General features: G+C 37.5%; 1 protein-coding gene across 2 annotated transcripts; it reads right to left on the bottom strand.

The window, feature by feature from the left end:
* Nucleotides 1–1,984: 1,984 nt before the first annotated feature.
* LOC106965224 (alpha-synuclein-like) lies at nt 1,985–13,339 on the bottom strand. 2 transcript variants are annotated; one of them, XM_015061186.1, is made up of 6 exons: nt 12,977–13,339; nt 12,424–12,581; nt 12,254–12,283; nt 9,749–9,891; nt 3,064–3,135; nt 1,985–2,622 (listed from the first exon to the last, which is right to left on the bottom strand). In XM_015061186.1, the coding sequence occupies exons 2-6, from the start codon at nt 12,542–12,544 to the stop codon at nt 2,605–2,607; spliced, it is 384 nt and encodes a 127-aa protein (XP_014916672.1). In that variant the 5' UTR covers nt 12,545–12,581; nt 12,977–13,339; the 3' UTR covers nt 1,985–2,604. The 2 variants fall into 2 exon arrangements, with proteins under 2 accessions (XP_014916672.1, XP_014916673.1); XM_015061187.1 differs by having other exon boundaries at nt 12,424–12,580; nt 12,973–13,337.
* Between the last annotated feature and the right edge of the window lie 2,012 nt (nt 13,340–15,351).

Here is a 15,351-nt window from a genome sequence, read left to right on the forward strand (position 1 = left end):
ATTTTCTGTCTGATAAATCTCAACTAAACAACCTGTTGATCCAGTTGGATGATTTAAGTTCAGACTGATAGAAGCTGAGAAGCATCCTCGTTTCTAGTGTACATCAATCGGTTCATCACTGTAAATATAAAATCTGTTTTATATAGAACCATTTTTTTTATTTCTGTCTCTTTAGAGACTGCTTCTCTTGACATGAATCTGGGGTGTATGTGTTCTCCATTTTCTAACCTTAACTGAAGAAAACCCAAAAGCTACTTTACTGCGAATGAAACCAATCTGGGTCCTGCAATCTGCCTCTTTTGTTTACTCTGTCCCCCAAACGCAGACCAGCACGCAGGTGTTTACCTGTCAGCTGGAGAGACAGCAGCGTCCTCCTCAAGGACACGGCAGCATGTGGACAAGTGGAGGCCGGAGGTCACCACCTTTAGCTTCACAGGAAATCCTGCTCAGAGAAACACCCTTTCTTGTCTCTTTGATGTCATATGCAATGCTTTTATTTAAGGCATATTTACTGAGTCCTAATTTTTTTTTTTATTTTTTTTATTGCAAAAACATCAGGATTTGACTAGAGTCTATATCAAAGATAGATTTGGTGTATAAATAATGATTTTTTTTTTCTCTGATATAAAAAATAATATAGAGGATTTATGATCCTAGATCTCTCTAGCATCTAGGATCAAGTTCAAAGATTGCTAATAAGCCAGTTTGACAAAAAACACAAAACAACTATTTTTGTAGTTTTTACTTTACAAGTTTTTGACTTGTAATTTTCATCTTCTGCAGCAATCGTTGTAGAATTATTCTATTCTAAATTACTGTTAAATTTAATGAAATTTCTGATAAACATCCTCCACTTAGATCTGATTGCCCAATCTGGGGCATCTCCAGCTTATTGAAACATATTGTACAGTTTGATTAGTTTTGAAACAATTCCAAGATAAGTTATGAATGTAAAAAAAATATATATATCATCATACACAAAGTGACATTAACAAGATTTATGACCAGTACAACTAAAGACTCTGACTTTTGAAATTGTATCTGTCGTTGGGTATTACACAGAGCCATCTGTTGTTCAAACCATTACCCTTAATATGTGTAGACACTCTCAAAATGAGTTCACTTTTTGTTGAAGTAGCATAGACTCAAAATTAGAAACGGTGAGCTTGGAGGGTTTGTTCCCCTTAACCTCCTTATCCTCACTGTGCTTGTTAACAAGATAATTTTGCTTCCCTGTTCAGTTTTATTTGTTTCCGTTCAAGTTTATTTACCCTTTGAAATATTACTCTGATTGGAGATTTAGTTGAATTTAAACACATATAATGTAAACCATACCTGATTTATGAGATTCAACAAGCCACTGACTTAATAGACCATTTTCTCTTGTTATTCCTATTCTGAAGTGCAGCTAAGTGACATGAATCACCTGTGCCATGTCGTATTTATTCTCAAGAAAGATTGAGTCAGAGATTACTCATCAAAATGTCCAAAACAATCTGACCTACTTATGCTAATTATTTTATTAGACTTAAACTTTTTTTTTTTTTTTGCTTAAAACATTAAATGTGAGATTGTATCCCTATCTGAATAAATGTTCCATTCTAACATTATGCTACTACAACAAAACATGCATTTATTTAAGGCTTTTTGCAAATATTTTCCAGATGTGCCAGTAAATAAAGGGGGCGCTGTAACTCTAGTTTAACAGTTAAAGCACTGTGAGTATTTTGTAACAATCTACATTATATTCATTTACATTAAATATGATTTTTTTTTACCTCAAACTTAATGTAAAATATATATTTAAAACTCTCATGAATTTTATATAAGAGCCTTTTGTTTGACAACAATTTGATATCAAATTGTTACTAAGTCTGTTTTCATTTAGGAAATCAGGAGTTGAAACAGAAATGTGATTCACAAACACAAGTTTGTTTTGGAAAATACATAATTTGGCACACTGACTCGATCACACAGGACTTCCAAGGGCGTAATCCCACACTTTACGTATTTTATTCAACATTTGAATCCAAATAAATCCATGATACAGCGGTGAAGTTGAATATTACTTTTACATGCTATAAAATACAACATGAATGCACAAACAGCCCAGTACTTTATAGTCCATTGCAAAAAACAGTGACAAAATACACAACAAAATAGAGAATATCAGTATGCATCCATCTCAAACAGATATGTGTGAATTGTTCCTTTATATAGAGACACTTAGGTGTTTACTTCCATGTTTGTGTTACGGACGCAGCCAACCAGCTGACGGTGGACAGACACACACACACATACTCTGGGATCAGGTGGCCTTCTCAGTGGGAGGGAGTCACTGTAAACGACAGCTGGTCACAGAACACACACACACACACCTGAGCCGCCGCCCGGGACGCAGGACGCGCCAGCACACTCGCGCAACATCACTCTGTCTCCCTACAAGAACATTTACCGGAAAGACACACAGAACGGCACGCACAGAAACGCACAGACGCCGAGCACAGACTCCATGACGGACCAGAGACGAGGCACGACGGGACTTGGCAGAGCGACATGGAATGTTTGGGTCATTTTGCTTCGACTGCGAAGCCGCCGAGCCGCTCAGTCGTCCGAGTCCTCCTGGGGCGGAGAGAAAAGGACAGGTTTTGCTGCTGCGTAGGCAAATGTGATACGATCCCCCTACTCCATTATGATGTTGCATCTCAGTCACTCGAGCTGGTCTATAAACACCCCACCCAGTCATATGATTTATTAATGACCTCTGACTGCTGTCACACAGGGCTGAAAGTCAGTCTGTGGCCTTGACATGAGAACGTCTCGGACATATTTATTTTCTTTATATGTAGGATCTTAAACGCCTTTCTGAGATAATCCTGATCAACAGTGTGAAATATAATTAGCTTCCACAAGTAACTGTAAGGTGGAACTTTTGATTAATTAAAATAATTGTCATCACCTTTATATTCTTGCAAGCTCTCAAGCAGCCCTCATGAACCCCATCACACAGGTATCCGCTAGTTTCTTTGTATTGTGCGTAGAAAGCAGTTTGGAAATCTTTACCTCTGTAGGTTCAGTGGAGTCGGTATCGACCGGTGATTCCACTGCATCTGGTACTGCTGAGACATCCTCACCCTGCAGGCAAAAATAGAAATACATTTCACTTCCAAATTTTATACCTTGTTTCTTTCAGACATCTCGTGAAGATGACGTTGTACGGGACATCAATAGTGTTACTGTACTGAGGGAAGCCCACATGTTTAGCCTCTAGCCTTTCTTTAGCTAAGCTAACTCATGTGTTGTGTTGTGTGGTTGGAGAGTAGTCTATTATTTTTAAGTCAATCCGAGACACTTGACTATACGGTTCCTTGCAAGTGTATTTAATTGTGGTAAAGCAGACTGAAGTCATCCATAACTGCGAATTATAAGGAAAATACTGCAATTTTTTATAGCAAACAATCTAACTGGTAATGTTAATTTGCAGTCAGATTGTTTTCTATAAAAAATTGCAAACAACCAGAACGACCTTTCTTTATGTCTGTCTGCACATCACAGACGGACAGTTTTGCACATTTTTGTTTGCAAACTAGTTCAAGCTCAGTTAAATTGAATAAGGAGCATCTGTGAACATTAATTTTGAACTGTAGACATACATTTGATTAGATTTATGTCTGGCCTTTTACTGGGACTTTCTAGCAAAAATAATTAGCTTTGATCTGTATCTTTCAGGTCATTTTGCTGTCAGGAGGTGAAACTTTTTCTCAGTCTGAAGTCTTTTTCAGCCTTTACTCCCAGGAAAGTATCCCCACAGCATCATGCTGCTACTGCGATGTTTAAAGGTGACGATTACGTGTCCAGACAGCAGAGTCGGTTTATAATCAGGTACGTTTAGGTGGATGGCAGCTATGTCTCGGCAGTCTGTAGTTTTGTTGAAACTGATGCATACACTTTAATTTTTATTTTCAAATGATAACTTGAGATCTGTGAGATGTTCAAACTACAGAGAATTGTTTCATAAAGACTAACCCCGCTTTAAAGTCCTCTACAACTTTCTCCCTGACCAATCTGCTGTGTTCCTTGGTCTTCATGATGCTGTTAGTTCACTAATGTTCTCTACCAAACGTCCGAGGTCTTCAAAGAAGAAGAGCTGTGTTCATGCTAATATTAACTTGTACACGAACTGAATCTATTCCACTGAAGGTTATTCTACATTCCGAGATCACTTTGCTCTCAAAATACAAGTTGACTTTGGAAATGCATCAAAAGCTGACATCTACATCTAGAGAAGAAAAAAATCAGTTTAATCTTAAATGAAAGAAATAAATTCCACTGGACTCTCTGTTTGTTTCAGGATAAATGTACATCACAGCAGTCACTATGGCTGGAGGCTGCTAAAAAATAACGCGGTTTAAAACACCGATGAAACATGGACGTCTCTCCCGTTTCGATTACACCGTGTGACTGAGCTGACCTTGATTAGGGGTGATCACTGTGTGCTGATGAGTGCTTGTGGACGTGTGGGGCTACCAGATGGAGAATATAACCTTTAGGACGTCTTTGCACCTTCTACTCCTCCTGTTGCATTTCAAACAAGCCATCAAGCCTGTGTTTTTCAGGAAAAGCGCCCTCCTCCTACTGACTAAAGTAAACATTCAGGCAAATTTAGCCTTAATTATCTCTGCAACGCTAATTTACCAAAGCAAAGAACTGAGAATGATATGTGTTAAGAAATCTAAATCAAATTGAAACCATTTTCTGATTTCTACTTTTTCTGTTGCTTCACATCCACTTTCGTCCTTTATCTAGGCATTTCTGGGTACTTCTACCTTTCCAGCCGTGCTGAATCAGGGTGAGTCACCAGCAGATGATGAATTGGTGAAACAATCGGAAGAGAAGATTAATCTGGACAAAGCATCACGGTGTCGACTGTTTGCTCTCCTGTGGGCGAGTCTTTATCTGTCTGAGTGTCTCAGGAGAGTGGTGGAGGGACTTTTTCCACCTGGCATTAATTTTTAAATAGAATCAATATTAATGATGCTTAATGACTCTGAGTCGCCCGGGAGCTCTTGTTAAATGAGGACAATCTGGTGCCATCTGCATGCCAGTCTCTTGTTGAAAAGAATGTAGATTTTAACTTCTCCAATCTGCAAGTTTCTTCTTGTCAGATCAGTCAGTTGCGTTTACATCCCTCTGTTGGTCTGTCCTCTCTTCTTAAGATTCCACTTAATTATGCTACACTTTCTTTTCATTTTGTTTAAACTAATAAAACTAATTTCTTGTAAAAGGGGTGTAAAAGGAGATCATTTTAATTAGTTGAAGATGGATTGAAAAAAAACAGCACTTTTTTTTTTCTCCAAATCTTTAGTATCTTATGTCTTTGTGGGGCACAGGTTTGCTTACTGCAACCTGTAAAGGCACAATTAAGGAAATGTAAGTGCATGGCGTTCAGAAGTGACATGATTTGCTTTCACGAATTCCCCCGTGCCTCGGTGCTAATTAAGGAACGGAAGATTTAGCATCACAACAAACACTGAAAAATGTGTTTGTGTTCCCTGGGAAGCTTGTTGTTCCCTGCTACTCAAAAGCAGGTGAGTAATTACAGCCGAATTCAGTTGGCATGTTCATTTTAGCACCTCATTAATAGGAGTGGGATATGTAAATGCAATAGGTTTAAATGAAATATTACAAACTCCTCTCCTTGCTATCAGTATCTACATTTCGGAATGCGGCACCTGATTTTGTTGTTGTTGGCGTTTCATTCAAACTAAATAAAACACAAATGCAATGTTTCGCGAGGTCCGACAAAGCTCATTAATCCGAACTACAAAAAGATAAAGACATCTTCACGTTGTGCAAAAAGACACAAACAGTAGTTGCACAGACCAATCAGCAGTACTACAAATAAACTAGATGACTTCAAGGATCATCTATGACATCATATTATTAATATACGAAATCTTAAATAATCTTTGAAACAGTAAAACAAATACCCAAAAAACAACACTCTTTGCTGGGATAGAAAGAAAGAGAAGAGTCATGATTTTATGTTGGAAACTAGTGGGGAAGAGATCTCACATTATTCTATTATTTTGCTGCACCCTTCAGTTAGCCTTACTGAAAATGAAACATTAATGGATAAGCTACAGAAGCATTGCTGACTTCTCTGAGCCTGAGCTAATTAAGACTGGAGCGGATTGAAGTTGAAAGCTATTCTGTGGTTGCATGGATTCACAAGAAAGACCACAGGAGTCGTTCTGTGCAAGGCCAGTTATCACACTTGATATGCGAGGAGATGGCAACATGAGCAACAAGCAGCTGAAACACACACAAAATTTATACATAAAAATGAAGATTCTGTTAAGGAATTATATATAAAATTGCTTTATAAACATAAATTGAGCTCAAGAGTTCAGATACAAATACGTATATAATAAAAATAAATAAATACATAAATAAAAATGTAACCACAATCTCAAAACTAAAACACACCATTTTTTAAATCTTGTTTATATTTCTTTCTGACAATTGGTAGAAAAACAACAAAACAGATTTATTGTAATGAGTTTATTATTATAATCATTATTCATTTCTTAACTTGTGCCTTTAGAAACTCAGAGTTTTTCTCTACATCGAGCGCTGTAGTGGATGTAGCTAACCAGTTATCTAGAATTTAGCTAACTGGTTAGCTAACTGGTTAGCTAAATTCTTAGTACATATAATTAAATAGCTATGAAGTCTTAACATTTTGACAATATATCTATTCTTTTTGTAATTTTTCTGAAAATTTTAATTCTATAAAATACATAATGTTGCGTATTTAGTGGTCTTCTGAAGAATTTCAAACATAAACAATACAAATAAAAGGGCCTTTTGAAGACATGGCAGGAGCATCATTTTTCATGTTTGACTTCAGTCTGAACAGCAAATTGTTTGCTCCGATAAACAGCTCTGGCCTCCTCCTCGCGCTTTGGCAGACGAAGGCCAGACTGACTGATGGAGAATGCCGGGTTGCTACCAGTATGTAACAGCTTTCATTTCAGGTGAGAAAGACATGCAGCCGATATGAAAAATGATGACAAATGACTCAAGGTCAGTGCGCCATTTTTAACACAGTGAGGACTTAGTTTGGAGCTTCAATGTAAAATGGAGGAATACTCTGCGCTGCTGCCTCTGGGTGTGTCTAAATAAACGTCTTTATCTGCACACAGAGCTCAGTAGTGGAAGCTTCTCATATTTTGGTATCTACAGATAACAAAACATCTTCACTTTAAAAAACAAAAACAAAAAAAAAACAATAGGTCGCTCTCATAGGCCTCTTTTAATTGCAAGAACCAATATAGAATGCTACTTGTGCAATCAGCTTTTTATGATAGTTCCTCAATACTGAATATTCCACAGCCAATCGCAGGGCCAAAACAGAAACTTGACAAACTGGTAGGCTATGTAAAGTCATATAGCAATAACTTCATACCAGCAGCTACACCAAGGCTTTCATCACCAAGCCCAGTGCAAAGTGTTGGGTGCAGTGGTGTCAAGCATGTCACCACTGAACTCCAGAACCATGAATACCAAACTATCCTTCTCTGTCTTGAAATCCCATATAAGAGTCTCTGTCTGGTAGTTGCAAGGAGAACTGCACGTTCCTTACTGCATTGTGTTAAGTGTACTATTTGACACAGATGGGGCCTGTTTTTCAGGAGTTTGGCAGGGGCCCCTAGTTCTACTGAAAGGAGCTTCTAATGCTTCTGCATACTAAGTAAGGCCCAGTGCTCTGTGAGAACATTTTAGAGAGGGCCCTTTTTGGGTTCAACGTGACTATGTGCACACAGCAATGTGCAACACAGACATCAGGTAAGACCCCTCAAAATATAACACTTCCTATACAAACCCCAACAAAAACCAATCTCAGCTTCCAACAACTTATCTGCTTTCAGCCTACCATGTATAAAGTTCCAGGTGGATAAAGTAATGAAACATCTGATGTCCATCGCAGATATTTGGAATCTAAATAGACATGCAAAGCCTTTACTTGACTTCCAGCTCTGGGAAGTTAATACAGATTTTTTTTTTTTTTTTACTTGCTGTGCATTAATTTCCATTATTTATGAAAGACAGACATGACAAATGGACAGAGATAAGCTAAGCTCTTAGCTCTTATTTATCACCATCACATTAGATACTAAATGATCTACTTTTGGACCAGATTTAATAAGTAAGCACTTTAGTTTTGTCTATAATAGAGCTGTATTTCAAAGTAAAAGATCAGGACTGTCCTGCTATTTTATTTTTTAAAGCTTGACAATTAAAATACATAATTCTGCATTAAGTGTAGGCTTAAGTAATAAAGACACACCTTGACTAATTGCCACAACAAAATATGCAACAGATGATAAGAACAAAAGAGCTTAAGATGTTCACATCTTGGAAGAGATTTGCTTCTGCAAACCTCTGACATTTTCACAAATCAATTAATCACCCTTCTAAATTAACGTGTGACCAAAAACATCCATCACTTCAACCTCACTTACTACGTAATTGACATGTTGCTTTCTCTAAATGTAATTTGTCCCAATGATGTTTACTTTTTAAGGTATTTTTCATGTAAAGCACTTTAAGACAGTAAGAATAAATTTGCTGAATGAAAATTTTGGTTATAAAAAAGCCTTTTAATTTTCCTCAGTGTGCATCTGTTCTATGTTTGTATACAAAGACATACATTTAATAAATAAACCTACAGACCTGGTACTGTACCATAATGTAATGTTCAGGTAATCAAGCTGCAGAGGAATTTTTTGACACATCAGAAACAGCTGACATATTGTTTCTATTGCACATATGCATACCAATGGCATTTATCGTCAGGCTAAGCTATGTCAGCAGTCTGTCTGTATTCATGAAGATTCACTCACCTCTGCATTCCAAATGCTTGAAGTGATTCCAACTGTAGACAGTCCAACTTTTCTGATTATTTTAGCTAATAATTATTTCAATACTTGTGAGAACTTATAGATTATGTGTTGAACTTATAGACTGTCTGTTTCGGAAAAAAAAAAGAAGATAAGTAGCACTGTAGGTTTTACAACCAAATCCTAATAAGCACCCCCCTTACACAACGTGCATAGAAACAACATACATCCTTTAGAAATGTGAAGAGTTTATGATTCCCAAACATCCCCTTAATTTCTTCCCAATTTGACTCAAGTAAAATGTGTCAATGCACATTGCAAGATTAAGAAACAGTGTAACAGCAGATGTAATTTCCCTATGGGGTCATAGATCTGGGAGGCATGTGGCATAAAATCTGTTACCTTTAATATTATGTAGCAGAGTGAGGAAATGCAGGTGATGATCAAATTAGAGATGCAGCTAAAACCTCTGATAACTAAAAAAATCAGTCATTAACATTATCTGACTCTTATGCAAGGATAAAGTCGTGTCTATCTGTAAAAATTGTAATTTTGACAAAAAACTTTAAAAAAAAATTGTTTCTGTCTTCTTTTTTCAGAAAAAGTTAAGAGATAAAAACTTCATGAAAATATAGAGATGAATCAGTGTTACTATAAATTGTGATTTTTTTTGTATACTTTGATAAGTAATTATAGTGCTTTATAAAAGCCGAAGGCAAAAATCTCATAAAATGAAACAATACTGAGTTTCTGCTGTTTTGTAAAATACGAAAAAAAAAAAAAATGCTTCACCAAAAATTGTCACTTACTATTCGACACAAGATTAAAAGCGTCTTTCTTACTTGTTTGGCTGGATCCTTCTTGACCAATCCAGTGGCAGCGGCGATGTTGCCCGCTCCTTCCACAGTTTTCTGGGCCACAGCCGTAACCCCGGTAACCACAGCTCCGCCCACATGAGACACTCCAGACACAGTTTTTTCAGCGACTGCAGGGACAAAAGGAAGGAGAAAGGAAAAGAAGAACAGAGGGGAGGCTGTATTATCACAGTCTTAACACCGAAGAGGATTACAAACAGAAACATGAAACAAATCCCACAATTTACTCTAAAGTTTTTTTAAGCAATCTGAGAAGCAGAGTTATACTGATAGAAACAACTGTAATATATCACCGTTAGCTTGTCTTTCTAAAAATGATGTTTCAAGTCGAGTAATTTATTAATGATATTTTGCTGTGTTGCAAACAGATAAAAAAAAAAAAAAAAAAGTGTGTGTGTAATTCAATCAGCTAACTTAATTGAGGAAGAGCCTCGGGTGAGTTCTGTTCAGAGAGACAGGGAAGGCAAACAAATTTATCCCCATGGTGGACTAATCATCTTTGATGGACGGTTGCAATCGAAATGGAGGCAACAGGTGAACTCATAAGGCTTTCGCTGATCAACCCGCACAGCATCATTAATCAAGACCAGGAGGCTCAGGGCGTAATCACAGCCTGCACAAACCTCTCCAAAGCAGATTATCAGATCATCTAATGCAGATCGCTGACAAGACATTATGTCATAGTGCATTTACTTCACCTGCTTAGTGTAAGAAACAAAAAAACAAACTATCTGCCAGGTTCCCTACAGCACAATCAGTTAAGGTAGGCCTGGCTCTGCTTGTTCTCCACTTATTCTGAATGAGAAGTAGCAAAGCAAGGCCTGCAGGGAGTCATTCAGGTGTAGTGGTGAATAAAGCAGTGGAAATGTTACACTTACTCCACCCACAGAGATGCTATATGTCTGTCCTGTTAACCGCCTGAGGATTCGGTGAGGTAATCTCATTTATTTTGCTTTTTGATCATGTAAAAGATCTGCTGAGTTAAAACTACTCCTTTGTTTATGAAATTAGGCCTGGATTGGTATGAAATTCTCAAACCATGGCAATCTTGTGTAAAAACAGCAAATACAACAACAAAAAAAAACACAGTACGGTTTCATGCGTTATATGATTCAACTGGCTCAATTTCAAACAGATAAGGCACAATTACTCCTTTTTCTGTTAAAATTATATTACATATTAATCATTGTAGTCAGGACTTGAGTAACTATGTTACTTCTATCCATTAGTTTTGTCCAATTGTTTTTTATTTTATTTTATTTGTCTGATGTTTTATGCTGAACCTAGATGTCGTGTTTTCATTATGTGTAAGCGAGAAACCATCACATTAACGGAAATAACGGCTTCAAAACATCAGTCCTGTTGGTTCTTTGAATATCAGGTTTCACCAACTATTTTCCAATAATTACATATTGTTAACTATGTAAAAATCCAATAGCTTAAAAAATCTCACACAGATATGGCATAAAATTTTTGTCTCTGGACACTTGTCAAATACTGTGTGCATTAAAATCCAAAAACACAACACAAACAAAAAGACACAACAACTCCTAAAAACATCTAAAGAACATCTAAAACTTCCTTTGATTATAATGCTATCTTTGGCATTAATTCATTGAATTAGTGTGAATACTTTTATAGAACCATTTTGCTTTCTTTCATGTGGGGGCAGGAAATACTTAAAAGCATTATTTTTCTGTAAGCTGACTGGCAGTGTGCAGCAACAGGTGGGGAAAGGGCAAAACTGATTCACTTTGTGTTTCAAAAAAATCAGATAAAAATCTGGACACCTTGTCACCTTTCATGATGTCAATAAAGAACATTTTACTTATAATGCCTGACTGGCAATAAGTCACAGCCATTTTTACGCCATAACCTTTTAAAATATTTGTATACCTTCATACCTGTCAGGTAAGATTATGGCAAGTGCTTATCATAGCAGAATGCTTGGTTTTAGGTGCCCAAAAAAAAAACACAAGTGTTTTAATTTGTTAGATTTTCCCCACGGATAACCAATAGGCAACTGTTTTAAAACCAAAGTGTTATAACCCTACATCCAACCTAACAGTTGACCCAAAATCTTGTCAGATAAAATAAGGAACAAGCTTTTAACTCATGCGTTGCACATGCTTGTATGCTTTTGCTGTGTTTTGGTGGTAAAGTTACATTGCTCCAAGCAGGCCTGGTATAGTTACTGTTAATGTTATGGATAATTTTTTGAGCTGATGATCACATTTCTAGAAATGATATGCTGGTTTTGTGGAAAAACCTTTCAGAAAGGATAAGCACAAAGATCATGTTATAAAATTTTAAGGTGGACAAGGCCTGCATATGTAGGTAACTATCAATCTATTATATTCATGTGTAAAAAAGTAAAAAAAAAAAATTCTGGATAAAATCATCCTTGGTCATAAATAATCAAATGTAAACAAGAACTTTGGTAAGAAGTCATTGGAATTAATAGAAAGTTACCTGTGGAGACTCCATCCTTTGTTTTAGTACCTGAAAGACATATGAGTGCCAAATATTTACAAGTATGACAATCGAAATGATAATACAAATGTGGATTTTTTTATTTTTTTTTAATTGTGGTGACTACAGTCACTTCCTGAGCATAAATGAGATGAATTCCCGGAACCCACCAACATACATAACCCCATCCTTCGTCATCTCAGCCGCTCCAGTCACTCCCTGCTTGGTTTTCTCCGCCGCTGCCACGACCCCATCCTTGGCTCTGGAGAAACCCTTCATCAGCGCGTCCATGGCGGCTCGGTTCGGCTCCCAGATTACACGCACCCAACTGCAAAGCAGGTCCAGTCAAACGGATGAATTGAATTAGTCGCTGTTAAAACACAGAAATGATGCCACCGCCCCGCGTTTTTTCTTCTCTTTCTTCCCCCCTCCCTTCTTTTTCTTCCTCTGACTGGTTTATTGTACAGGCTGGAATATCTGTGCTGCCCAATGCCAGCAGCTTTGGAGCAAATCCCACCTGTAGGAATTACAGCCTGTGAATGGCAGCAATGAAGGGCTTTACTATTAATACAAAGGATAGTAAAGGAGGAAATGGAACTGATAGGCGCACATATGGTCATATTACTGCTACGATAAAGATTCTTTTTGTACGAAAAAAAGAGAGAGAGAGAGAGAGAGAGAGAGAGAGAGAGAGAGAGAGAGAGAGAGAAGTGCTTTACGCACCTGTTTGCTTCAACTTCCTTTCAGCACACAATGTGACGGGTCTTCCCGGATGGCAGCGGAGTATCCCCCCCCAAAGAGTAACACCGGCTTTACAGACTCCAAACTTCAGCTGCTCTCAACAGACGACGGTGTGTAGTGTCCTCCACTCGGACGGACAGAGAGGAGTCTCCACGGGTCCGTTTGACAGACGCCTCCCACGCCACAGAGACGGAGAAGGAGCGATTGATCACTCTCCCTCACGCACACATAACACGCTCCCTCACATGGATTACGTAGCCGTTTCTATACGTGGGTTGTCCACAGTGAGTAGGAGCAGCAGCAGCAGCCTCTTTAATGTCATCTGCGGCTCAACTACCAATTAGGTGGCAGAGTAATTACTCAAAACAACCGGGCTCAGCTATTCTCTCTTCCCACATGTGACCAAGATGTTCACAGCAGCTGCATGTAGCAGGTTGATGGAGGCGATTTTCATCGGTTCGTCAACAAATTTGCGTACAACGTAACCGGAAACTTCTGCAGGATACCAGGAAGGCAAATAACATCAGTTTTACTAGTTTTGGGGTGAATCGTTTAACAACAAATGTAACAAAGTAGCTTATAATCGATGCTGTAAGTTAGACACACATCAGCAAACAACAAATCTATTTAAATGTGTTTTATTAGTGGAATTTAAAATAGCTCATCATTCCAATTTCACGTGTCACCTTTATGAGAACTTAATGCCTTAGGAGAAAAATAAATTTGAATATTTACTGGCGTCTAAAATTACTTGCAGGCAATTCAGAAACAAGTTTCAAAATATGCACAAAACCCTTTGCATGTTAGTTTTGGACAGACAAATGTTGACTGAACATTTAACCTCCTTCCAAACCTAATCAATGCAACTCTCCTTCCAACCCTAATTCAAGCCCTCCTTCAAAACCTTACTTGAACTCTCCTTCCAACGCTCTTTCTAACCCTAATTTCAAACTAAATTCCAACTCTAATTAAAATCCTCCCCCCAGCCCTCCTTCCAAAAATGATTAATTTCACTGTGCTATAAAGAACCATAGCACGGAAAGTTTAATGGATTTCTTATAGATCGTATGGCCACCAACGTGCATGTGTGGACTAATTTTCTTCATCATCCTCACCTCACAAAGACCAGAAACTAGCACATTCTGGCAACCTATAGCGCAGCCATTTTCTTTATAGTTGCCCCCTAATTATAGCTCAAATGAGCTGACTTGAAAGTTGTTTAGCAGTGTTTAGGAGAATTAAAAGATGTTGACAAAGGGAGCACAAAGAGGCTTGCTCTTTGTTTTATTCTTTGTGAGTGACCGTCTTCAGTGAGTCACTGCAAATACCACGAGTCATAGTGCTAATATCTTTTTTTTTTTTTTTTTCAAAAAAAGCTGTCTTTTATTGAGAGCAGCTTTAAAAAAGGCACTGCCCTACTTTGTTCATCTTTGATGTAGTTTGAAGTATTGACCTGAATGAGAAAATCTTCTGCTTCCTTTACAACAGGAGACCTGCACTCTGAGGAGAACAAAGACGCATGAAGACATTCATGACTTCACCACTTTTCCTGAAGTATACTTGTGTTTCTAATCAGACATTGTTCCCTTTCTTTCTTTGTTGTATGCTCAGAGGGTGTGTGTGTGTGTGTGTGTGTGTGTGTGTGTGTGTGTGCGTGTGTGTGTGTACCTGAGTGCGCTCCATAAGAATAATTAACAGCGGGTCTGAGAAGCCACAGATCTGTTCCTCGGGAGCCGAGGTAGAAACGCGACAGATCAGAGCAAAAGATTCCATAAGTTTTATGCATAGACATTAAGTATCACCACAGGAACATCATAATTTAAAAGAAATTATGAGCAACTCTAACTACTTGTCAGTTTTGGAACAAAATATTCAGGTATCGGCTAGGAAGCTACAGAAAACAAATGTTTTTGTGACATAATTCAGAAACATGTTTCTGCTTTTTAGCACTGCAGTGAGTTGCAAGAGTTAACAGGATGGTTTTATCAAACGCAATTTCATAAATTTAGACAACTTCTATTGTCATTGGAAAATGACAGATTCCAACAAAAAACAACAACAAAAAAAAACAAGACTAAATGTTTAGTTGTGACTTCATTCAGTCAGAAAGGATAAAGAGCTTTTGGCGTTCAGCTGAGTACATCATGAACGCTTTGAGGTTTGGACAGCGTCTTTATTTGAAAATTTCTCATTACTTTATGAGCTGAAGCTATAGTTTTTCTTCACAATGCCTAATTGCACAAATAAAAGACCTGCAGCATAAAAATAAAATATATGAAGTCTTTGTTGTGACACTTATGAAAAGAAAAAGTACAAATAAAAACAGCGATGAAAAAACTAAAGTAAAATTAAATTAT

The sequence above is a fragment of the Poecilia latipinna genome, unplaced genomic scaffold (assembly GCF_001443285.1).
Source record: "Poecilia latipinna isolate Pla-1442-1.1 unplaced genomic scaffold, P_latipinna-1.0 Scaffold1786, whole genome shotgun sequence".
Taxonomy (NCBI): domain Eukaryota; kingdom Metazoa; phylum Chordata; class Actinopteri; order Cyprinodontiformes; family Poeciliidae; genus Poecilia; species Poecilia latipinna.